The 24,785-nt window shown below is 51.7% G+C and overlaps 7 protein-coding genes across 8 annotated transcripts; 5 read left to right on the top strand and 2 right to left on the bottom strand.

The window, feature by feature from the left end:
• Positions 1–2,719: 2,719 nt before the first annotated feature.
• On the bottom strand, positions 2,720–10,094 carry J3458_004633 (uncharacterized protein). The gene is made up of 3 exons (XM_066118323.1): positions 5,149–10,094; positions 4,493–5,074; positions 2,720–4,384 (listed from the first exon to the last, which is right to left on the bottom strand). The coding sequence occupies exons 1-3, from the start codon at positions 7,759–7,761 to the stop codon at positions 3,446–3,448; spliced, it is 4,134 nt and encodes a 1,377-aa protein (XP_065976926.1). The 5' UTR covers positions 7,762–10,094; the 3' UTR covers positions 2,720–3,445.
• Positions 10,095–10,817: 723 nt separating this feature from the next.
• On the top strand, positions 10,818–14,540 carry J3458_004632 (uncharacterized protein; the record flags this gene model as incomplete). Its single annotated transcript, XM_066118322.1, has 7 exons — positions 10,818–10,881; positions 10,966–11,099; positions 11,187–11,564; positions 11,640–11,706; positions 11,775–12,809; positions 12,892–13,132; positions 13,223–14,540. The coding sequence occupies 7 exons, from the start codon at positions 10,818–10,820 to the stop codon at positions 14,538–14,540; spliced, it is 3,237 nt and encodes a 1,078-aa protein (XP_065976925.1).
• A 117-nt stretch (positions 14,541–14,657) lies between these two features.
• On the top strand, positions 14,658–15,023 carry J3458_004631 (uncharacterized protein; the record flags this gene model as incomplete). The annotated part of the gene is made up of 1 exon (XM_066118321.1): positions 14,658–15,023. The coding sequence occupies one exon, from the start codon at positions 14,658–14,660 to the stop codon at positions 15,021–15,023; it is 366 nt and encodes a 121-aa protein (XP_065976924.1).
• Positions 15,024–16,211: 1,188 nt separating this feature from the next.
• DUN1 (serine/threonine protein kinase) lies at positions 16,212–19,220 on the top strand. Of its 2 annotated transcripts, XM_066118319.1 has the most exons (5): positions 16,212–16,489; positions 16,588–17,185; positions 17,254–17,846; positions 17,902–18,271; positions 18,339–19,220. In XM_066118319.1, the coding sequence occupies exons 1-5, from the start codon at positions 16,448–16,450 to the stop codon at positions 18,776–18,778; spliced, it is 2,043 nt and encodes a 680-aa protein (XP_065976922.1). In that variant the 5' UTR covers positions 16,212–16,447; the 3' UTR covers positions 18,779–19,220. The 2 variants fall into 2 exon arrangements, with proteins under 2 accessions (XP_065976922.1, XP_065976923.1); XM_066118320.1 differs by having other exon boundaries at positions 16,588–17,846.
• A 455-nt stretch (positions 19,221–19,675) lies between these two features.
• J3458_004629 (uncharacterized protein) lies at positions 19,676–20,140 on the top strand (the record flags this gene model as incomplete). The annotated part of the gene is made up of 1 exon (XM_066118318.1): positions 19,676–20,140. One exon carries the CDS (start codon positions 19,676–19,678, stop codon positions 20,138–20,140), a length of 465 nt encoding a protein of 154 aa, XP_065976921.1.
• A 26-nt stretch (positions 20,141–20,166) lies between these two features.
• Positions 20,167–20,997, top strand: J3458_004628 (uncharacterized protein; the record flags this gene model as incomplete). Its single annotated transcript, XM_066118317.1, has 1 exon — positions 20,167–20,997. One exon carries the CDS (start codon positions 20,167–20,169, stop codon positions 20,995–20,997), a length of 831 nt encoding a protein of 276 aa, XP_065976920.1.
• A 968-nt stretch (positions 20,998–21,965) lies between these two features.
• URA6 (bifunctional uridylate/adenylate kinase) lies at positions 21,966–24,167 on the bottom strand (the record flags this gene model as incomplete). The annotated part of the gene is made up of 2 exons (XM_007809207.2): positions 22,724–24,167; positions 21,966–22,642 (listed from the first exon to the last, which is right to left on the bottom strand). Exons 1-2 carry the CDS (start codon positions 22,968–22,970, stop codon positions 21,966–21,968), a joined length of 924 nt encoding a protein of 307 aa, XP_007807398.1. The 5' UTR covers positions 22,971–24,167.
• Between the last annotated feature and the right edge of the window lie 618 nt (positions 24,168–24,785).

Below are 24,785 nucleotides of genomic sequence, written 5' to 3'. Positions count from 1 at the left end.
ATTTGGAGGAATAAGGAGATCCGAGTTGCTGTCTATCAGGAAATCCACCCACCGTACCAGGCTTCTGGACATCCCGTATTACCGGCTGTGCGATACCAACGGCCAAGCCAAGTCACTCTCATTCTTCTGTCAACAGAAAGGCAACCGTATAACTACTCCGTGTGCATAAGTGATTTCTCATGGGTTCTGACTAGTACTAGTCGTACCATGTACTAGGCTCCCTTGTCAGTCAACCCTGAAGCGTGCAGCGGGCCGTTAATGCATGGCCATGGAACGGATGGGGGTTCTTATTCAACTGCAACATCAAGTCTCATGGACCAAAAACACGGGGCACACGTACTGTGCTTTTGCTAATGTCGAGATGACCATTTACATGCGCAAAATGGGTATATGGTGAATTGCTTCCGCCATCAAAGGTGCTGCTGGCTTGTGGTGGGACTTTGAATCCGAGTTTCGTGCTGCGATTCTCGCCAACCGCCCACGCAACACCAGGCGTCTGGAGCATCACCAAATCCGTCGGTACCGAGTGCTCAGAGTCATCGCTGATTCGCAACAAGGCGGCTCCTAGTCGTGCTGGAAGGCTGGTGATTCAACACTACCGCAAGTCCAGAAGGGCTGGATATCTGTTCTAGACCCAATTGCACCTTGTCCGTTGCGACAAGAAACCTCGCAGCTAACAGAGAGCATTCCAACCATCCCCAGGGCTTGGGAGGGCACGAGCCATCATGTTCAGGCCATCCTCCACCCTCTTCGCTCGTCCCTGCTCCCTGCTCCCTGCTCCCTGCTCCCGGTGATGTCGGCATTTGGCTGGTCATTGTGTACTCGGCTGGTCTCGACGTGATGATGACCTCGGAGCGATACCCCAGACGGTGGCAGGGTGGCTTGCTCGCCCGATCTACACCACGTTTCAGCTTTGCGTCTCTCGCCCTAAAATGACATGAAAAAGGGTCCAGTGCAAATTTCGTTTCCAGCTTTATCAACAATGCCCCAGTCATTAGGACAAAGTTGGACCATTGGCGCCTGCGACCGAAAATCTCGGTCTGAATCTCCACCCGTCAGATGTGGGGAGGGAGGCACTGCAAAGGGCCCTCGGAGCGAGCCCAAATGGCCCGTCTGGCAGCCGCCTACGTCACTTGCCGCCAAGCCGTCTTAACCCATTTTACTCTGTGTGATTCGCTACATGGCGGAATGGGCTGACTTGGTCCTGTGCCCGTCACCTTTCTGTCGGTGGACCTCCGACTCTGCTTCATGTATGGCCTTAGGGTGCTTAAAGCGCTAGCTAGGCCGTGGGCTGGAGGGAGGATGCAATTAACCTTTTGGCGTGGTGGCTTTTCAGGGACTGACCAAAAGCAGTTGGCTTGGTTTGAATTCAAAAATGTTATTTCGAGTACCACGAATCATGGATTGTATTCTTGAGAGCAACCCCTGGTGACGGTCCCGGCGAAAATATCACTTTATTGTCACTAACCAAGTTGGATATAGGAGCATACATATATTATTGCATGCGGTACGGCGGAGCACCGAGTCCTTGCGCATTTGAGAGAACCCGAACCCCGTACGGGCAGTTTGTTGCCCCTGAAACTACGTTACGGTGGCATTAGGAAGAGTATTGGGCTCACTCAAAACGTCAACTTGGTACCAAAAGTGGACTTGACCCGTCTATTCGTCTCCGGCAGTTGCAAAACTGTTCTCGGCCACGGTCGCCACCCACACACGACAGATAACCACCGCGCAGCGCTCTGAACTTTGCAGTCAATGTGAAGAAGAGGTCAATGTTTATCATGGGAAGCTGCACTCTGTTGCCGTGAGGCCAAAGCGAAAAGTAGTTATCATTAGTTTTGCCTGGGAAGCCGTGCGGTGGCGCGCCAAATTCAGCCCATGGTTTCTTAGGGATGGAACCCCTTTAGCCTGGGTTGGTTCGTGTCGATCGCAGCGTGGCCGCCAAGCGTGCCTTACATGAGATGAGGTCACTTGGACGGGTTTCCTCAAAGGTAATAGCCCATATGGTAGGAAACTGAGTTTATGCCTCGTGCAACAACGGTCAGCATATGAGGACCCATCCCTGGAGTATCCTCCTATATCACGGACAATACTCGATGAAATTGGCTTTGGACATGGCAATTTTATCCAAACCACCTGAAAGCTGGGAACGAACTACTTGCGGTTGCCGCGTTGTTTGTAAAACACTGTCAACGGTCACCTACAGCCAACAGGGTTATTGTCAAAGGCAGATTCAAAATTCAATCGAAACACACCCAGACCTTCGTTTTCCAATAGCCATGTTCGTCCCCGAGTTTATGGCACAGTGAATGGGTTCAGCACGACGTGGCCTGTTTGTATACACACATATCTAGAGCCGTCGGATTCTGTACGGAGTACCCATGCCAACTACAACAGTAAGCTCTCCTTGACGTCAGACCTCGAACAGATGCTAAATCTGTTTTCACAACTCTCGCGCCATTCTCCTCCCCTCGGCTAGCTGGGCCGCACACAACAGTACCAAATCTCCTAAATGCTCGTCTCCCCGCCAGGGCCGATTTACACGCTGCACGTGTCGCCAAACACACGCATGGATTCCCAGACCGCCATTATCTCCCGCCCGCCGTCAATACAAACCCCAAAAGCACAAAACGACGTCATTCCCGCCCGAACCCCAGTGGAGAATCACACCCACCCGTCATGAACCTGTCCGTTTCAACCACACACAAACGGACCAAACCCAGCCCCCTCCCTCCCACTGCCGATCCCGTCACCCCTAGCTAATTAAAACATTCGGGCCATGCTGTGATTGTTGGAACCTCTCCAGGCCGCATAGTAGCTTTCATCATGTGACCTTGTACAAAACGTCACAAATAGCATCGGGTGCTTATGGAAGGGAGGGGGCATCAGGAGATGAAAACATGGAGATTGACTGACGATCCTTGAGCGCGGCGGATGCTTCTTCGGCGCGTGACAGATTGGCTGCCTCTGGTTTTGGTTTCTCCCCCCCCTTGTGTTGACAATCTCTGCACAGCCTCTCTAATGGATGGATGGACAGCCTTTTGAAGATGACGAAAGTTTGCAAAGCCGTGCTTTGCGTACTGATTGCGATGAAGTAGGTGGCTGACAGCAAAGCGTCACTCGCTATTCTACAACCCAACTTGGACAAACGGTAAAACAATCATGTGCGTCCAATTGATAAAATCACTAACCAGCGCTATCGCTGTTTCGATATCAAAGTATTACACGCATTCGTTTACACAGCCCATGTAATCATATCCTCTTGCTCATTGTCTCTCGCTCATGCATATATGGGGTATCCGATACTTTTTGCCTAAATCAACTTTGTAAACCCCAGATATTCGCCCCTCCAAAAACGAGGAAATATAATAAAGGATTTTAAAAAAGGAGAGAAAAAAAAAGACGGGTTGTGCGACATCACGTCGCCAACCGTCGGGAAGCAGCTCTACCTCCTAGGTAAGGTGCTTCTTCCAAACTGCCCTGCTCCAAACGCTCCTCCAGTCTGCCAGCCCTGGCTGACACTATTATTCACAATGAGCGCCGCCGCCACCAGGGCCGCTTGGCGTTCCCGTTGGCGATGTCGCACTTTTAGATACTTTGCCGCCTCGGGCCGCATTCTGAGAATTCGCAAGATCATGTCGTCGCTGGGATCGGCCTGAGCCTCACGTCGTTTGGCCTCCTTGGCTTTCCGCATCGTGCCCAAGTTGCGATTCATCATGATGCTCTTTCCGCGTCTGATGGTGCCCATGCTCGCAAATGCGCCAGCACCGCCAAATGACGCTCCGAAACTAGCCGGAGCGGACATGCGGTTCTGCTGCGGCGTCTGCTGCTGCAGCGCTTGTTGTGCTCGCTGTGCCGTAGCCGAGGCCATCCGTTCTGATTCTCGTATCAAGTTGCCAGTGTCCTCAAAGTAGAAGAAATTTAGAGACGCAAGCTCGTGCCACTTAGGCGATTTGAGCACCTCAGCAGGCACACCCAACTGTTCACCGGATTGCTCATCCTTGGCGTTGAAGAAGTTGAAAAGCATCTCCAGCCAAGAATACACAACATCTAGCTCCTTTCTGCTTAGAGGCTTCTTGGTCGATGGTTTATCAGACATGGGAGGAATCAGCAAGTTTTCGATCGAGATGAGGACTTCCTTCCACAACCTCGTCATGACTGCTATCATAGTCGCGTCGGTCAACGTCTGCTTCATGATGGCGAAGTTCTCGTCAAAATACGTGAAGAGACGAGCTAGCGCACCCTCAATCTGGCTTGGTGTGACTGTTGCTGCAATTGAGGCTCGCTTCTTCCATAGACTGGTCATTGAAGCCCCAATCCCACCTATGCCCAAGAGATTTCGCAGCGTCTCCAGAGACAACGTATCATTAATTTGTTGTGTGAGCTGCAACCAACGTGTTAGTGGGGGTAGATGTGAGGACCAACGAAAAAAAAAAAAAAAAAGAGAGAGAGAGAGAGAGAGAGAGAAGGAAAAAAAAAAATAACAACTTGCCTTGTCTGTAATTTTTCGTACCATGTCCCTTTCCGTCCTCTTGAGATGACGGAAGGCCTTGCCAAAATGGAACTCAATATCATCTCGCTCCCCTTCCATGCTGACTCTGATAAGAAGCCGGCCTTGGGAGTCCAAGTCTAGCCAAAACTCTCGGGGAAGATAATCGCCAAAGTGCACTGGATCCAGCTTAAGTGACGTGCGCCCAACGTAGTCGTGATCGCCGAAAGTATCGTAGTCCCAGATTGTGGCAATAACATTCACTGGTCCCTGAACAGTGACATCAAACGACTCGTCCCAACGGGGGTTGAGATTCTTATAAATGATGCGCGTTTTGTGTAGTCGCTTCTGGTATTCGTCGCCAAAGACGACATAGGGATCACTGAGTCCATTCGCATCACAGGCCTTGAGATCCTCCGCCTCCACAACCTTAATTGTGAAGGTGTACTTGCTTGGTTTGCGAACCTTCTTCTTAGGGCCGTCAATTTTCTCAAGGAGCAAGGCACAGGCTTCCGAGTTCATGCTCTTCTCCAGCTTATCCAGCTCTTGCATGGCGAATTCAATATTATTTAGCTTCACAAAGGACTGCGCTGTTCGTTAGCATCCAAGAGAGGGATACGCATCTTGGCGGAAAAAAAAGGGGGGGGGGAAATCCATACCTCGGGATAAAATTGAAACGGTTCAATCTTCTCCTTATTGCTCCAAGCGTCCTTTGCGTACTGCATCCATTTCTCCTGTGTAGTTCTGCTCTGGGCGGCAACTTCCTCCGCCGATGGACGATCCATTTCTTTCGCAAACTTTTGCTCAACAACCTCGCAATATCGACCGACAGCTGTAGCAATGGTTCGTGCAAGTGATGTCATAAATCGTGCATAATGTTCGTCATTATTCCACCCCAAGCTGACCACCTGGTCCACTGTCTGGTTTAGGATCCTGAAAAGATCTATCACAGACACACTATGTCGCTCTGAGTCGAGCGGAATTTGTTCTGCGCCCTGAGTCCGGACCCGAAACTCGTCCTTCTTGATGGCTTCGTCAACATAGCCATTGACCTTTTCCTCTGCGGCGCGGATGAAGCGCCATACAAATTCTACAAGAATATCTTCGATATCGAACTCAAATGGTACACCATCTAGTGACTCAACGTGGATGTGCCGAATCGCGACCAATTCTTTGTACAAGTCAAATCCATCTCGGATAGGAAGCTCCTCACCGGCCTCGTCTGCGCCTCTCATAATCGTCTCGATAATAGCTACCGCGTCTTTCTCAAAGCTGGGGAACACCTCTTGGACAAGAATCGATAGAGGATTCACCCCCATTATCTCCATATTATTCTTGTACCGCTTGCGAATCCGGTCACACAGTTTGGTCACGGACTTGCCTAACTGGATCACATGAGCAAAGTCCCATTCCTCTTTGTGGGCTGGTATCTCCTTTTGCATATAGTCTCGGTAGACATCAGCTGCTCTTTGGCGTAATCCTTGGGCAAGATGTTCTGAAAATTCAGCCAGAGCATTGGGCCGCGGAGAGAACATTGGGTCACCACCAATATGGTTCTCAAGCAGGAACATGACGGCTGCAATTTTGGGAGGCTTGGAATCGTAACACTGCTCCATGAGCTCATACAATTCTCGCAACAGCGCATCATGCAAGCTGTGAAACGTTTGCTGGTAGACTGCAAAATCATGCATGGTCCATCGACTGGTTTCGATGTCACTCAATGGGGTTGCGTAATGTGTGATGTGAGGTGGTTTCCTGACCTCGGGCATCGGGGACTTGACAAAGTCAAAGATGGCATCCAGCTCTTCAGGAACGATTTCTTGGTCTAGGAACTTGCGAGCGGCAACTTCCAGCAGGGCAATCAAGCGTGAAAATTGTGGGATGCGCCAACGGACACAGAGCTCTGTCAAAAGCTCGACGGACTGCTTGGAGAGTGGCTTGTACTCTAATGCAGGATCTGCATGCAGTTGATCAAAGGTGACGGCGTGTTGCAAGATGTACTTGTAAAATTCCCTGGGCTCAGGGGGGATGAATGTATATATCGTCTCTTCAACGGCTCGAATGCTGCTTGGTTCGCCACCAATTGACAGATTTGCTAGGCTGACGGCTGGATCGAAAGCGTTTGTCCCACCATCTTGTGCGGATATGGCACGACTGAGGTCAGCGTAGGCCTGGTCATTACCAATAATAGACTGTGGCCGACTGGGCAGCTGCTTTTCATAGCTACTTGACGAAGTCTTGGCCAGCTCTGGCCTGGCTGTCAAGATATCGAGCATCATTTGAGACAAATGAGGCGATTCTGATTTCTTCCACTCAACAAAAGCATCCTCGACGTCAAAATCCTGGCTTCTCAGTGCGCCGGCCATGTTGGTGTTTAGCCTGTGTTGATACGACTTGAGATCCTTGAGCGCAGCTTCTTCTGTCCAGGTTTGGCGATGCTGATTGATCTCGGACTGTACCTCGGATAGACTCATACCAAAGATGGCTGCAACCACCTGTACCATGGGCATGTCCTTGACGTCGTAACTCAGGGGCACGACTACTTCAATGGTTTTGCCCTTGCCGTCCTGGGCGCTGTCGACCAAGTTTTGGTCATTGGTCAACAGCTTCTTTTCCAAAGACGTCAGTCTTGATAGCAAGTCGGCACGGTCCCGATCATGTCCATGCTCTCGCAAGATGTTTGTGGCGAGTCTCACAAACATTGCAAGATGACGGTCCGGAAGGAGCTTCCATGAATCGTCGTCGGGGGCTTTGCCCCTCTGAGCTGCCTTGCTGGCAGAGGAATAAAACATTAGGACCAGAGGCTCGAACTTCCTCTCCTTTTCAATAGTCCTGCGGAAGTTCTTCTCGGAGAAGGCCGTGTATGCTTCGGCGAAGCTTCGTTTGACAGCAGCATCGCTGAAGCCAGGGAGGGGTTCGCCCCCCCGGACCACGCCGCCGACACGATCGAGAAGCTGGGTCGGAAAGCTGCTCGGCAGCTTCAAGCTGGTTGAGTTTCCCGAAATGTATTCTTGGACGAGCTGGCCAACGCTCGAGTGAGATCGAGCGGGCGGCTTTGGTGCGGGGACATATTGCTTCCGTTTCGCTCTTGGCTGCAAGAGGTAGTGAAGGTAGGCGGTACGAAGGGCGAAGCTCCGAGCCTCTTCATGCTCGACAACGAAATGCTGTGGGCGTGCAGCAGCCCGCGAGGATGCTCTACTTCTTGCTATGTCCCTGCTGCTGCTCTTGACGCGACGATTGGGCGTAAAGGAGCGCCGCGAGGAGGTCGACATGTTGGTGGTGGTGGTGCCGATGTTGTGACGTCGTTCCGTGTTCAGAATGAGAGAGCGAGTTGCTGCCCAATGCAATGCGCGATGCACGAGGTCATGGCCAGCCCAAAAAAAACCAAAAAAAAAAAAACGAGGGCAGCAAACGCTCGCTATACAGACAGAGCAGATAGAGACAGGAAGAAGTTGAAATCGGACGGGCCAACGGCAAACGGGCTAGGAGGACAGTTTGTAGCGTTTTGCATTTATGATGCCAGCCGAGACCCAGAAGGTTGGTGTTTCAGCGGGCCGGTGTCAGTCCGTCCGTCCACACGCCTGGGCTCGAAAAATGGTGGGTTCAAATTGGTGTTTGCAAGGGCGACCCGACGTCATCCAGGCCTCAGCGTGCCTTGTCAACATTAAAGCGTGGTTCCGTCTAGAGTGCCAGACGCACACGGCGTAGAGGGGGCGTGCCTGCGGGTCAGCTCAGCCTTGATTGAACTGCTCCCGTGCTCAAGTGCTTCCCTCGAGAGACGTCTGGTTGATTGAGGTCTGGTGTTGAGGTCAACGGTCCATGCGCCGCCGGCGTGGTGCGCAACACCGCATTGACGCCTGTGATGCTCCCAGGCTATGCTACTCTGTCAGACTCCAGGTGTCTGCAACTGGGTCAAGTCAAGCATGCAACTACATGTGTGATTACTCAAGTTGGGAGTAGGGGGAGTAGGGGTCCATCAGTGTGAAACCGCACTTGAATGCCATCAAAGAGCCAGAACATTAAGCGCCCCACACGGGAACTTGGCAACATTGAAGTTATTTGTTTGATTGTGCTCTGCACGGAGTACATACCTAGTATAAACGGAGCGTCGAATAATACGGCGCTATCGTACTTGCAGTTAGTACAATACGGCGCTGGTACTGGCTACAGCCACCAGACCGTTCGCCTATCTGGAAATCCCGGCGCCAGGCTGGAGTCTCATGGCCAAACACTGAATTCATTCGTTGTTTTGTTTGTTGAAGCCCTTATGGACTTTTTAACCCCAAAAATAGCAACCTCGAATTTGTACTTTGCACCAGAAAATCAGCTGTTTCGGTGCCAACAGAACTCGATACCGTCACTTCAGTATCCTCCCAGTAGGCAATTCCAGACGGTATTCTGCCAGAACCAGGCCATCACCGTGGAATGAATGGAACGAATGCCCCTCGTCCTTAATGCCCTCCCATGCCCGTAATGTCCAATCCCCCACCCACTCGAGTCGACATGCAGGGTTCAGTGTTCTAAAATTGCCCGCCAAGGGTGGCGGGCATTGGGCAGCATTCCAAGTTTTGATGCTTTGTTCGATCTGGCATCATGCCACTGCATTGTGCCCATGATGCGTATTGATGGCGAGATATCAAAGTTGACGCTTGCGGGTGTGCTCGGCCATTTCGTGAAAACCATTACGCCAGCAACGCCCTGCGTGACAGGCTGTGTTTATTCGTATTGACTTGATGTTGCGTGACGTCGAGCGCTGCACAATGGGCCCAGCGAGGCGGGAAAAGAGGCGCATGTGCCCAGGTGCCGTTTATTAATGTTCCTGCATCGCTGTTTGCGCCGCTGGCTCGCTATCTGGTTGGCCTGACAAGCACCATCGTCGTCAGCTGGGTCCACGCGCGTGAGCAGGCGCAGCTGTCAATGTGACTGCAGTGGTTGGATTTCTTACGGCTTCGCGAGACGGAAATGCTCTTTGCAAGGGCCTGGGTCTGTATTCGCACACGAAGGTGATGTGACGCCTATCCTCGGGGTCTTGGGGATTTCCTATTACTAGATTCGCCGATTCGTCGTCGTCAGCAACGGCGAAGCTGGCAGAACGCGCCGACTAATACAACCTTTTGCGCGGCTGCTACGCGACTAGAGGAGATGTTTTTGCAGAGACCCCAGTACCTAGGCCCTCTGTAAGTTGCTCCTGTCCTGTTACTATCTCAGCTGGCTGCAAACTTACTTGACTCTTGGCATGAGGCTCTCTCGATATGCCCCATGTTATGTTGCCTCCAATGTCCCATGTTCCAAAACATAAGCCACCAGCGCCCTCCCCAGCGCCTCCTTCTTCGCCACGGCCAAGCATCGGATACTGGTGCCAGACGGAATATAAACTACTAGTACTTACTACGTCCTTGGAGCTCAAGTTCTTGCGTGTCCAGTAGAGGGCTGTGGAGGGCTGTGGAAAAAAAAACTACTAGGTAGATACGGAGTACTACTTTAAGTAGCAGAGTGGCACTGGCCAATTTTGTGGCCGCCAGAGTGAGTTCCTTGAATGTTGACGAACCGGCCCATCCAATCTCCAAACATGGAACATTGAACCGCTGAGAACCCCACCACCCTTCCGCCACCAATTGATCCCACTGCCGCCACCCGTCCCCCAGTCCCCATTCCCATTGTCACTACTCCGTAGACAGACCAGACCACTGACTTGAATGAATTGTGTCCACAAACAGCCAGCAGGCAGATCCGTGGCACCAGCAGTCCATGCCCGGTGTTTGATGGCTGGCGCCTGCGCTCGCTTGCTGTGCCTCCCGTCGCGCTCCATCTTTATACGCCCCAGGCTCCTCCAAACCGTCTCCTCACACTCATCCATTCATCCATCTATCCTTTCTTGTTTCCAGACACAGCTCCTTTTACCGTTTTACTACTGTTTGCCCATTCATGCGCAAGGTGCGGATATCTCTAGGAACCCGCCTCCCGCGATATATACCATATACTTTGCGACCTATCGTCATCTCCAATTCGAGCCCGCGCCTTTGCAACCTTCTCCTCCTCATCTGATCTACTTAAGTAGGCAGGCGACAAGCATCTTGGGGGGGCCTGGGCCTGGGTTTCTTCTGTACCCACCACCAAATGACGGCCACTGGCTGAGCTCCTCCAAGAGCGTTTCGCCCCGCGCTGCCCCGACCCTGCCTCGACTGCATCAAATGCTTCAGGTGCTTCCAGCGTTTCCAGTCTCGAGCGCTCTCCTTCTCAAGCCGTCCATTTCAACTGCTCGACGCAGCTCCCAATTTTAAGCACCGTGCAATTCTTCGCACTCGAATGCAGTCAAGCAATCCTCGGCATGGGCAACATCACTAGTAGGCCCGACGACGGGTCGTCGCCATATCTTAGGGACCAAAACAGACGTATGTTGGCTCCAACCCTTTTGATTTTTTTTTTCTTCTCCTTTTCTGCTGTTGACCTTGGCACTCACTCTTTATTCTTCGCAGTGAGCATATCCTCGCTGGTTGTTACCAATCTGCGGAAGCGCAGTTCCGTCCACATTGTTCCAAATGCATTCCCAGCGAGCAGAATAGTCGTTAGTCGATTGTCTGGCGAAACATCACCAATAGAATATGTACAGGTGCGTTGATCATACCCGAAAGCCTTCGATGTGTTTGCCGCCACACTGAAGCCGGTTGCTGTGTTCTGCTAACCACCATGCCGTCAGGATCCTGAATCATCGAATAATCTCACCGCCGCACCCAACTTTCTGCTTAAACTGAACGGCGATGACGAGCTCATATTCACATTCACATTTGTAATTCGCCAGTCACACGCCCCTGCTGCTGCAGATGGCCGACCGGCTACTTCAGATACCAATATCTCTGGCTTAACATTTGTTTACGCCTCCACTCCCCGAGAAGTTTCGAATCTTGTCACGCGAGAATTCCATGCCGACCCAAACCTTCACAAGAACGCCAATGTGGAGCTCGTGGGCGATTACAGCACCGGGGGTAGTTCATCTGTGACGTTTGAATGGACTTGGAAGTGGAAACCCCCCAAGCCTGTTGAGGACAAAGGGGGCGGTTGGAGGAACTGTTGCAGCGTAAGAATGCGATGCTATTATCAGGTCACTACCTATTTGTTACATCAGCTAACCTTTTTTTTTCTTGGTCCGAAGTTTGTCGAATACGACCCTCGAGCCCACCGTTTGGATACTCTGGCGAGCTTCTCCTATTTTGTCTCCAGTAAGTAACTCACGCTATTATTGACACGGCGACAAATGGACGCCATTGGATTCTAATGCCGTTGATAGGTCCAGGTTTACCCACGAGTAACCCCAGTTCACCTTCGCCGCAATTCCTATTGAGTTCGCCTCCAAAGATTCGAGTTGCCTCTACGCAGTCGGTCGAGTCTCGATTAACTGGGGTTGATGTTGATGAGCCCGTCTCTCCTCTTCTTGCGCCGAATGAAAGCCTGTCGCAAACGAACACGAACCAGATGCAAGAGCCTGTCAAAGTTGACGTTCCATGTCCCAAGTATGACGATGATGTCACTGTCAGTGATGATGGTCCCGTCTTTCGGGCAACTTTAAAAGCGCTGGAGCAAAAGACCGGCAATATGCGAGTCCAAATGAAGAAGGTTCTCAAACGAGCAGAGCATGCCCATTTGCAGCAAACCGAGGCTAACGATGCTTTTGTTTCCTTCATGGAAGCTCTGCGTGAGGCGTCTTCTACCAATGCCAACGCCTTCCAACCCGCTTTGGAACACTATTTTGATAAAATTGCACGCGAAGTCGTGGCCTATGAACGCCAGAATACAGCAAACTTACAAAAGATTATTATAGAGCCGCTAAACAAGCTATATCAACTCGACATCAAACAAGCTGAATACAAAAAGCGTGACTTTGAGGAAGAAAGCAAAGATTACTACGCATATGTATCCCGGTATCTGGGTCAGCGGCAGGATTCGGGCAAGGCGAAGAAACTTGCGGATAGTGATTCAAAATACCAAAACAAGCGACGGAATTTTGAGCTGAAGCGATTCGACTACTCCAGTTTTGTGCAAGATCTTCATGGTGGTCGCAAAGAGCAAGAAGTCCTTTCCCACCTGACAAAATACGCGGATGCACAAACAAAAGGCTATCTGGCTACTGCAAAAAAGATTGAGGACTTCCTTCCACAGTTGTCGGCGCTTTCTTCCGAAGTTCAAGAAGCAGACAAGGAGTACCAATATCGACGTCGAGAGCGGGAGGAGAAACGACGACAGCTGGAAAAGTCCAACACCCCTTATTTGGAACCAGAACAAGCAAGCCTGAGCAGTTCTGCTCCGTTGTCCTCGAGCCTGAACGGTAATTGCCGGAAATACTTCTGACAGCGAACTTGGCCGTGCCGACAGTACAGGCTCGCAAATTAAGAACGCCATTGCTATAGGCGTTGGTGGCCAAGGAACCGCGACCCAAGGAGCCGAGCTCTCGAGATCTCCTGGTAGCCAAGGCCAGTCGTCCTTGTCTAGCTCCACACAGGGGGCCAAGTTCAAAGGCTTCCGAGATCTTGAGGAGCGAGATACAGCACAGGGTGTAGTGAGCCAACGAAAGGAAGGTCTATTGTGGGCGCTCAACAGACCGGGTGGCCATGTTGATCCACGAAACTTGAACAAGCAGGGATGGCACAAGTAAGTCATGCAGCCTTTTGACAGGCACTCTTTTTCAAAAAAGGAACACCTGATGTGCATGGGATTGAACATGAAACTAACGAGATTCAGATTTTGGATTGTTTTGGATCAAGGAAAGTTATCCGAGTACAGTAATTGGAAGCAGAAGCTGGACCTCCACATGGATCCCATCGACTTGAGAATGGCTTCTGTACGTGAGGCACGCAATGCAGAACGCCGATTTTGTTTCGAGGTTATAACGCCCAACTACAAGCGCGTTTATCAGGCAACATCTGAAGAGGACATGAACAGCTGGATTCTGTCCATAAACAATGCATTGCAAAGTGCGATGGAAGGCCGAGGCGTCCCGGAACCCTCGTCGTCGACTAGGACACCTGTAGATTCGTCTCTTAAGAGGGATATTGGCTCTATCTTGACGGGCAAAACACAGCACTCGGGCCATGGTCCACTGCAGCATCATTCGACCGCAAACGCGGGAATGCCGCAGCGCAGAATAACAGTCGGCGCTCGGCCTGGTGCGGTTCGCACGACAAGCTCAGGGTACGATGAGAACCCAGACAAGCTGCTGCAAATGGTTCGAAACGCGGATCAAGGCAACTGTTGGTGTGCGGACTGTGGCTCAGGGTCAAAGGTGGAATGGGTCTCCATCAACCTGGGCATTATTCTGTGTATTGAATGTAGCGGCATCCACCGGTCTCTGGGTACACATATCAGCAAAGTCCGATCACTTACACTGGATATCAAGTCATTTACAATCGATATTGTCGAAGTCCTCTTGCTCATTGGAAACAGGGTATCAAACATGATTTGGGAGGCTAAACTGAATCCGTCTCAGAAACCAGGCCCGCAAGCGACTCGAGAACAGCGGTTGAGGTTCATCACTGCCAAGTACGTGGATCGGGCATACGTTGAGCCAATCTCGACAACACTGTCAAGATATGCGACGCCAGACGAGACCTTGCTGGCGGCTATCAAAAAGAATGAAATTCAGCAGGTCATGTACGCCCTGGCACTCAAAGCCAACCCCAATGTTGTTGATAAGATGAGGGGGACGCATGCAATCTGGCTGGCACTTGCAGCGGCAGATCCAGCACAGCCATCGCCAACATCGAGCGTGAGCGCTTCCGACGCAGATGTTAAGGCTGTTCCCTTCCCCGTTGCTGAACTCCTCATCCAGAATGGGGCAGATATTCCAGGATCAATGCCCGCTTTCCCACTTGGCCGATTTGCCCAGCAGTACTACGAACAGAAGATGGGCAGAGGCAATAATCCAGGACACGATGTTTTGGGCTCACTACCCCTTCACCTGAGCTCAAGCGATAGGCCGCAGCGAGAGAGGGAAGCTAGGCTGCAGAAACGTGTCAGTGCTGGAGGGCGACTAGCAAAGTCTCCCATACCCGAAAAATAGGAACACAGATTTTGGGATCGATGGACAAGCTTTGCTTTGTGCTATCACGTACATGAGCTGCCTCGGCTGCGCAAGCTCTGGGCGGCCAGCAATAATGGGAGATGCTATTACGTGTGAATGAAGCCTTTTCTTTTCTTTTCTTTTTTTCTCTCAGGTCATGGGAGAGGCAATGTCCTTTACTGTCTGCTACACGCTGACGCTAGTGTGGCTGATGCAGGATCGAGTTTTGCATGGAAGTTTTGGGGGGATGAATTATGGGCATTGGCGTTTGGGTGGCAGCCTCGTTCTCGTCGCCAAGAGTGGCATTTGCTTTTCGCAATGACGATGACACACACGCGAAGAGACAACACAGATTGGAAGCGTTTTGCGCTCATGGACCAGATGACCAATCGACAATATAGCTTAGCCAGGCAAAGAGCTCTGGGAAATATTGGAAACAGCAGACGTTTGAACGGATGTGTAGGATGGATAGGTAGTTCCTAATACTAATGGGCCAGAGCAGTCGAGTCGGCTGCATGTGCGGTGACGATGTTGAGTGTCAGCTTGCTTGTCTCGGCAGTGAAGTTGGTATACATGCCCAGTACGCAGTTGATAGTGATGACGATGAGGGCAGTAGAAATTGGCCAAAGTTAGAATCAGGATTAAGGTCAGATCCCCAACCTTTCAGAGGATCGGCCCGCTGTGGCTCCAGGGAAAGAGGATGACTATTAATATACATGGTTTGAGTCACATGGCGTGACAGTGTCCCGTCATTTCGCCGCGGCACATCCCGAACAATGTGTGACACTGGTTGATGACTGTGGACGTGGGCGAAGTTGGCGAAGAAGGCGAAGAAGAGTCATCTGCTGTTGCATGGGGGCAGGTGACTGCGGGCCGTTGGACGGGTCAACAGTCACTTGACTCATTGACTGGTTGAAACTCGCGACTCCTGTCGTCAAGGGCCGTGGATTGTGCGGGTTGCTTCACAAGCTGGTGTGCTTGGTACTCTGTCGTCTTAACAAGACCAGCTATTGCGTTTACAGGCGGCACACCCGCAAGACATGATGATACTGTCAAAGTCTTAATATTAAGACTGGGCCAATTTTGCGACCTGGCGACTGAGTGTCATGCCGTTTCTGATGACGGAGTATGTTGACGGACCATCTCCTCACGAGCTAGGCTTCCAACAGGGTAAGAAGACTGTGCCTATGCTAGCATCCATACGGGGTGTAATATCTTCAAGTACGCCAGCTCCAAGTCCCCACCACCAGCGAACTGAGTATTCAGCTTCAAGATGAGTCAATCAAAGCTTGAGACGTGTCTGCAAGGAAATGGCGATGGTGTTCGGTTGCTGGTGCTCGTCCCTTATAACGGACCGCAGTCCACGCACTCATGAGAGAGGTCGTAAGAGACGATTCAAACAAATTCTGTGGATGTAAAAGAGTATTTGTATGCGCTGCAGTGCGGATGAGTAATAAATGTCACGTACGCTCAAGCATTGAGTGGACCGGCCCCAGATGCTCGTCAACTCCAATGTCCCATGTCCGTATTAAATACCAGCCAGACATGTTAGTTCAATGTTACTTTGTAAGTTAATAGTCAGCTGGTCACGTCCAACAACCTGGGAGCTTGCCCCGTGCTGCCAGGCTGCTCTCTCTCCACCGGGCTGAAGAGCTGGCTCAGGGCTGGCACCTGGCCTTGGCCTCATGGGGCTGACATGGCCTGGATGGCATGCCATTTGGTGCCCGTCCAGCTTCCCCTCCGTCATCACTTCTCCCATGCTTTTTTGATTCATCCCAGGCACCCTCCTCGCCCATTCTCCCCTCGATCCGCAATCGTGATTTTTGCCGACATCACAGCCTTGGCCCAGCTGCAGCTGAAGAGCTTTTGTTTTCCCTATTTTTGCTGTTGAACAGGCCCCCGAGGACATGGCACCTCGCAGCGAAAAGAGCCAATTGAAGCGCCAGCGCGTGAGTTTCTCTGCCCGTCTTGTACCTCCTTGCGCACGCTTCGTCGTGCTGCTTGCTTCGCTCTCGTTACCTTTTGGCTCACCAACCATCCAACCCAGGGTTCGCTGCCCGAGGACGCAACCGAGTCTAAGAAGCCTCGGAGATCGGACCGTCTGTCATCGCAAACTGTGGGTGCTGTTGGTGCCACCGGCGCCGGCGCTGACAAGACGCCCGTCACTAACAGGCAGCATCTGCCGTCTCCCGTTACGCACGTCGCCGCTGAGGAATCGAGCGATGCCAACAAGGAGGCCACTCCTACACCCTCTGCGGGCAAGCACGAGGATGTCACTCCGCGAAAGACCGACGAAGCCTTCCCCCAGAGTCAGGCTTTGTCATCACCGCCCCAAGACACGCAGCCGCTCAGCCAGTTTGTCGATCGACACCCTGCACTCTCCGACGATGTAGAGGACGAGGTCAAGGAAGGTGTTTGGGGATACTTGGTGCCTCTAGATCCCAAATATGGCGATAAGCCATTGGTGCTAAAGAGACGAAACGCATGCCCACAGCCAGATAGCGTGGATGCTGCCGTGAATGGTGAAAAAACACCTCTAGACACCAACAAACCTGCTCCCATCCGGGCTGAAGAAACCCTTGAGCGCAAAAATGCAAAGGGAGCGGCTTCGGGTGGCTATTTAATAGGCCGACATCCTGAGTGTGGTATGTGTTTGAAATGTTTTCTTGCCTAGTCAGAACCCTCGTGAGGTTAACCCTTAGCTTCTGTGAAGATATCGTAGTCAACGAGGGCATTGTTTCGAACCGCCACTGTCTTTTATTCACAGAGAATAATGGGACGGACACGGTCGCTATTGTAGAGGATCTTTCCAGCAACGGCACCTTTGTCAACGAGGCCATTGTTGGTCGTAATCAACGCCGAGAACTCGAGGATCAGGATGAGATTGCGGTACATGGCAAGGCCAGGTTCATTTTCAGGTATCCCCAGAGCCGACACACGAGCGCCTTTTCGCAACAGTATGCGTTACTAGAGAAGCTCGGCAAGGGCCATTTTGCCGAGGTGTACCTCTGTATCGAAAGATCTACTGGCCAACGGTATGCCGTCAAAATCTTTACGAAGCCTCCTGGTATGGAGGACAAATCCAAGACGGAAGGTCTCCAGCAAGAAATCGGTGTCTTGATGGGTGTCAGCCATCCAAACGTATTGTGCCTCAAGGATACGTTCAATGAGCGTGATCGAGTGTATCTCGTCTTGGAACTGGCCTCGGAGGGCGAGCTGTTCAACTTTATTGTAATGAAGCAGAAGCTCACCGAAGATGAGACGAGAAAACTGTTCCTCCAACTCTTCCAGGGGATCAAATATCTCGTACGTATACGTAACCCACTTATCACGAATACTGCAATGCTGACGACTCCCATAGCATGAACGAAACATTGTGCACCGAGACATCAAGCCGGAGAATATTTTGCTTGTCGACAAAAACCTGCACGTCAAGTTGGCTGACTTTGGCCTCGCCAAAATCATCGGCGAAGAGTCATTTACTACGACCCTTTGCGGAACCCCCAGCTATGTCGCCCCTGAAATTCTTGCCGACTCTAAGCAACGCAAATACACCAAAGCCGTCGACATTTGGTCGCTGGGTGTTGTGCTGTACATCTGCCTTTGCGGTTTCCCCCCCTTCTCCGACGAGCTCTACTCTCGCGATTTCCCTTTCACTCTGTCACAACAGATTCGAAGCGGTCGATTTGACTACCCCTCCCCGTACTGGGATTCTGTTGGTGACCCTGCTCGTAAGTCAAAGCCGCCCTATTGCGCTCATTCTTGTTCTGCTCAAGTGTAATACTGACAAAACAACAGTTGACCTCATCGACTCCATGTTAATCGTAGATCCAGAACGCAGGTTCACTGTGGAACAATGTCTTGCCCATCCCTGGATGACCCAGAACAGCCCCGGTGTAAATGACAGCACCGGCGGCCTTGTGGGAGGCATTGCTGGACTGGAAGTAAACCGCCGTGCACCAGCTCGGGAAAGAACTCTGCTTGCAACGTTGAACTCTGTTCAAGTCACCGCTCAAGTTGCGGTTGGCGATGATAAGGCTCCGGTAAAGGTATTTTCCAAAAACCAGCAGCGAATTACGAACGCTTCAAAAGAGAAGGCACCAGACCACCATCGAGCCGCTGGGGAATTCATGGAGATGGGAGGCAAGGGCGATCAGCAGCTATTTGGTGACGACAGTGGAAGCATATACGCGACAGCGACGAGGACTGGCCAGAAAGGCAAGGCTCACGACCGATAAACGCACCTCCAAGTTGATAGGTACTTGGTTAATGATCGTGCGACTAATATTTTTGAACCAGAATTGTTTGGATCGTGTTTTATGGATATTGTGCGATATACCGATATACGATTGAATTTTTTCCAACATTGGCATGTACACAGATTCTTTCGGCGTAATGGTTTGATGCGACAGATGGGACATGGCATGTTTCTGTTGGTTACAGAGTAAATTCGATTTCAATGGATAGGCAAGGTGTTGTGAAGTCTATGAGGCATGGACTGTAAGGATGGGACGCTCAGGCGTTGTGATGCTTAGAATAGCAAATACTCATCGTGCAGTATGCAGGGTCCAAAAATTAGTAGCGGAAGCGATATTTTCAGTAGGGCAAAGAAATTTGCAGAACTCGCACGGGGTAGTATGGCAGAATGCAACTTTACAATTTAATACACTTGGCGAGTCGAACAAAGCTAGTCTCCTTCATCTTCTGCGTGATATACAATACAGCTGATTTGTTGGTTTATTTGTCGAGACTTACAAGAAGTTGCACGTGCACAGTCACATGTGGAGCTAAGCGAGGGCGGTGACGCCTAGCTCCCACACATTGAGGGCGGCAGAAAAATCGGCGGGGTGTGCGAAGGACTCACAGGCAAAGCCCCACCACAGGGCTATTCAGGCCGTCGACCCTGCCAACGGACGCTTAACATCACATTTTCCGCTCTCGAGTTCCACCTTCTCCCTCTTGTTTGCAGACGTCGTGCCAGCGATCGCGAGGTACCGCCGCTTCCCGTCTCCCTCGTCCACGTCTCCAAAAGAGGGTTCAAACCATTTTCTTGCTCGCTGGTGAACTCGAATCGACAACCAGCCGACCGAAACTCCTCGTCCCTCTTCGCGAGAGGCGAAACCGAAAATTTCACGATGCCCGCCTCCAAGAATAATGAGCAGCCCCAGCTGCTCTTCGTCGACGGAACCTTTGAGGAGCTTGCCAAGGAGATGGCCGAGTACCTCAAGGCAGAGGAAGCCACTCAGCTGCTAAGCAAAGACAAGGTGTCCAAGGAAGATGTGTTGGCCAAATTGGTTGCTGCTTCGGCCGGTCTCAGCACCGTCCCCGAGAAGGAATATACCGCTGCCTCAAATCTCATGATCCACCTCGTTTTGCAGTCCGCCGACCCTAAGAAGTACCTGCAGGACTCTGTGCGCCAACCTCGCCAAGGTCCCCGTCAATTCGTCCGTCCACGGCCCCGGCCTGTCCCTGAATGCCCTGGCGACGGTTTTCAACCTGCTCCCGCCGGAGGACGTCATCCGCGCCCGCATCTTCCTCGAGATTGTAAAGTTCTTGAGGGCACACAACATGTTCGACAGCATGCGGTTATACCTGGATAAGCTAGGCGAGTGGCTCGAGTCATGGGATGCCAGCGAGGAGATCGAGCGCATGGTTTACGAGAACGTTGCCGAGGCTGGCCCTGGAGGCTGGCGAGGAGGCCATCAGCTACGACTTTATCCTCAAGGCCCTTCGGACCTTTGACGCCGACGAGAAGGACGAGATCACGTCGGAGGATGCGCAGAGATTGTCCCTGCGCGCCATCAAGATGGCCATCCTATCCAACACCCACTTCCTCTTCCAAGACCTCCGTGCCATCCCCAGCGTCCAGGCTCTCAGCGACTCTCACCCCGTATACTCGCAGCTTCTCGACATCTTTGCCGAGCAGGACCTCGAGGACTACAACGACTTCACCGAGGAGCACGAAGGCTGGGTCGAGCAGCAGAAGCTCGACCACGACAAGCTCCACCGCAAGATGCGCCTCCTCACCTTTGCCAGCCTCGCCGCTGCCACGCCCAGCCGCGAAATCGAGTACGCCAAGATCGCCAAGGCCCTCCAGATCCCCCAGGAGCACGTCGAGATGTGGGCCATCGACGTGATCCGCGCAGGCCTCGTCGAAGGCAAGCTCTCCCAGCAGCGCAACAAGTTCCTCGTGCACAAGGTCACCTACCGCGTCTTCGGCCAGAAGCAGTACCAGGAGCTGTCCACCCGCGTGGACCACTGGCGCGCCACTCTCCAAAACGTCCTCGGCGTCCTGCGCCAGGAGCAGGCCAACGCCAAGGCCCAGAAGGAGCGCGAGATCCAAGAGCTGGAGCGTAAGCTCAACAATGCCGGTGTGAGCGGCGGCCAGGGCGGCGGCAACCGGCGGCAACAGAACCCACAGTCACAGCAACGTGAAAGGACCGACAATGACGACTAAACGATCCCCCCCGCTTTTTTTGGTTTGTTTTAAACCTCCAAAAAAAAATTAAAATACCAACATGACAACCTGGAAGATTTAAACAACGTCCAGCGCAAAGCGACGGTTACAAAAAGGGGGGGAAAGGGGCCGGGTCACTTTGAGCGCGAAACCACACGAAGACGCAACGGTGGACCCCGTACATGCATCTCACGAGAGGGACCAAAAAGGAAACGAGAGGCGCTTGAGGGCTAGTGGCGGTATTCTGTATACCGACGCGGTAACTGTGTTAATACGGTCGTTTGGGAAAGCAAGAAGGCCCTGACGATGACAAACGACATGTGCAATGGGGGAACATTTATTTTTTTTACGCAAATGGCGCTGCCGGTTTAGCATCAGATGTTTCTATTCAAAATAGAATCAATGAAGACTATAAAAAATTTGAAAAATAACTTGTCGTCATCCCCCCCCCCCTTTTTTTTCTTCTACGTATGCCGTGATTTAGCGTCTGATTTACACTATTTGACGCTGTTTTATTACGCCAAAGTGTAGGTGAAACATCAGTAGAGCATGAAAATGTGCCACGAACTGTCTACTTCTCGTCATGGTATTATACTTTACAGCGTAGCCAGGGCCACCGGCGGCGCAACAAGCGTTATCTTACATTCCTGTCTAAATTGACACAAGGAAAAAGAAAAAGGAAAAGCCTCTGGCTAACTCCCAAGGGATTGACACCCTATCCCTGTGCCGAGTCCACCCGGTGCAATTTCAAAATCTAAAATGGTGTTTTCTCTCTATCCCAAAGTTGACACTGAAAAGAACAATAAAGGTACAAGAAGAGCATCAAAGGACAGCTCTGAGAAGAAGAAAAAATATAGCAACCAGTTATGAACAACAGCAGCGCAGAAATACATCTACCGTCCCTCAGAAAAAAGAGTTGACCAGATATTGGTGCAAGAGGAGCGAATTCGTCGTAAACTGCGACGCAACTAAAACTCCTTGCCAAACTTCTCAGTCAGACGTGCCTTCGTGTTGGCAAAGACCTGATCCGGCGTGGGGGTAGCATCAATCTTGACCACCTTGCCCTGCTTCTCGTAGTAATCCACAACAGGCATGCTCGTCTCGATAAACGTACGGAAGCGCTTGCGAATGCTCTCGGCGTTGTCGTCGGCGCGGCCGCTGGTCTTGCCGCGCTCGAGGAGACGCTCCTCCATGACTTTTTCGGGACAGTCGAAGAAGAGGACCATTCTGGCGGGGCATACAGACTCTTCAAATTTGTACGCCTGGTCTAGCTTGCGCGGGAAGCCGTCGATTAGAAAGCGGCCCTTTGTGGCGTTGCCGTTGCTCTGGAGCGCCTCGGTCATGGCGTTCTCGAGGAGCTGGATGGTGACCTCCATGGGCACAATGAGCCCGTTCTTGATGTAGTCGCGGATGAGATCGCCGAACTGGGAGCCAGGGCGTTCCTGTTCGGCGCGGAGCAGATCGCCGGCGGAGAGATGCGTGAAGCCGTACTGCTTGACGAGGTTGGCGCATTGGGTGCCTTTTCCGGCGCCGGGGCCGCCGAGGACGAAGAGCACCGTGACATCGGAGGGAGAGAATGTGGGCGAGGATTTGGCCGGCGGGGGCAGCTGGCCCTCGGTCTTGGAATCGCTTGTTCGCGTCATATCTATAGTGATTCGGAATGTTAGTAACTAGGAGGTGGTTTCTTGAAATTGTTGGTTGACGTAAAGGGGGGGCATCAAAATACCTTTGCGACGGTTCACCAATCCAACGTATCCGGCTGAACCAATAGCAATCACGGCAATAAAAGGCCAAAACTTGACCTTGTCCTTGTTGCCAGTCGGGCCACTGTCAGAAGAGTAAAATCGCTGCTGTCGCTTGCCACCACGGAAAGCTGTGCGCGGAGCCCAGGATGAAGGCGTTGAGCAGGCACGGCGGCCAGCCGCAACGGGTCTGCTTGCCAGGCGCCACGAGAGGGACACACGTGAAGCCATTGGATCAGGTGATATGCGCAGAAGAAAAAAAAGAAGAGAAAAGAAAATCAAGAGGTACGAAATGCAGGGTGATGCGCTGAACGCCAGTCGTGTGTGAGACCCCGGTTCCGTCGTGATCTGCCGCACACGTGGGACGAGCCTGGACAAGGAAGAAGGGGGGCGTGACTACAGGCCTGCAGGAAAAGAAGGAGGTCCGACAAGGTGGCAGGGAGCAAAAATGGAAGAGGGCAGGTTGTCGAGGAACAAAACGAAGGACGTGGTTATCATCATTTGGACGTGTTGGCTAGAAGGTGGTGAAGGCGCAGGTGAAGGCGCAGGTGAAATGAAAGGGGAGGTTTTTTAGATGCTGCAGGCGCCATCACGTGGGGCTCATTTGCTGAGTTGTACGGAGGAGGAAGGGGCTGTTTGAGGTCAACCTGCTTTGCGACCGAGGGATCAACTTATCGAGCAGGCTGACGAATGTAGAACTAAAGATGAGCCCTTTTTGACTACAGCCAAGAAGAGCTGCTCAAAGTCTGAGATTTGGGTCGTGATCGCTACACAACCCCCAAGCTTGGTGGGCTGCGTGAACATCCCCATCAAGACCGGACCTGGAATGGTGGGAGATGCTGGTTAAAGCCAATGTTACCAGAGACGCAGCCCGAGCTCTGCATTCCCGGCCTGCCTTTGGCTCTGATGGCCACCCCGAGGCTCTTTTCGGGCACAGGCGTACGTGAGACTACTCAGCATGAGACCAAGTTTTACTGGATACAGCCGCAACTCGAACTTACAACAAAGCTTTCACACCGACGATGCGCGTCAACGCAATCATCATACGTGCCATGCAACCTCCTAGTTTGCGGGGTCGTGATAACTAGCAGCAAGCCCTTGGCAGGGATGCTCAATGCTCAATGCTCAACCGTCAACCAGGCCAATTGTGTTAACGGCCCGACTCAATGGTGCCTCTTAGCCACGTAAGAATAGCCTCCAATGACACAATAAATACCCATGGAAACTCTCCAAGAAAGAAACCGAGGTTCTGCTGTTTCGAAATAAGAGTACAGTCACGTCTTTGACCAGGTTTGCTGATAAAAAGGCAACACCCGCCTTGTCCGGTGCGAGGTTAAAAGTATTTAACCAGATAAGGTACCTGGCTATCACGCTTTATATTATAATATGTTAGGGTATGCTTCTTGGTGGGTAACTATATCATGTCACGGGTTGTATGCCCAAGTTCTGAGTTTTGCATTTTCAGCTCAAAAGAGACATTAACTGATGTGTATTCTCCAGAAACTGAGTGTTTCCAACAGGCATTCCCGATCACTCGGAGATCTTCATGGTAGAACTCTTCAACGTATTAAACGCACGCCTACAAGAGTTCACCCCTGCGGGTGTGGTATGGAACGTTGCCTTTGAGCCCTTAGCTGGAGAGGATGTTATCAACTCGGGAGACTTTGAGGGTGAAAAGATGAAAACCAATGCAAAGGGGTATAGTAAATTGGTCCCTTGTTGCTGTTCCTATGGAGCCAGTGCAGCTTTGATTCTGAGCATTCCTTAGTCATGTTCCTTTCCGCCTTTGTGGCTAAATTCAGTTCTCGCGAGAGGCCGTGGGAGATGGCCACGAAGACAGCCTTGCTTCCCACTGAAGTGGCAGCTTGAGCAAAAGGCTTGTAATCCTATGGGGGGAAAGCAATTGAGGCTCATGAGGAAAGCAAGCCCATACACGTATGATTCTCACGGAATAATGCAGGATCAACTTCAAGGCGGCTATAAACTCTCGTAGATTTATTCAGGTAGTAGCTCCAGTTTGTGCACTCCGAGTTACAGCGCCCGATA

This window comes from Metarhizium acridum (assembly GCF_019434415.1).
Source record: "Metarhizium acridum strain ARSEF 324 chromosome Unknown scaffold_29, whole genome shotgun sequence".
Taxonomy (NCBI): Eukaryota; Fungi; Ascomycota; class Sordariomycetes; order Hypocreales; family Clavicipitaceae; genus Metarhizium; species Metarhizium acridum.
The sequence above is the reverse complement of the archived record's forward strand: the minus strand, read 5'-3'. Positions and strand labels throughout refer to the sequence as shown.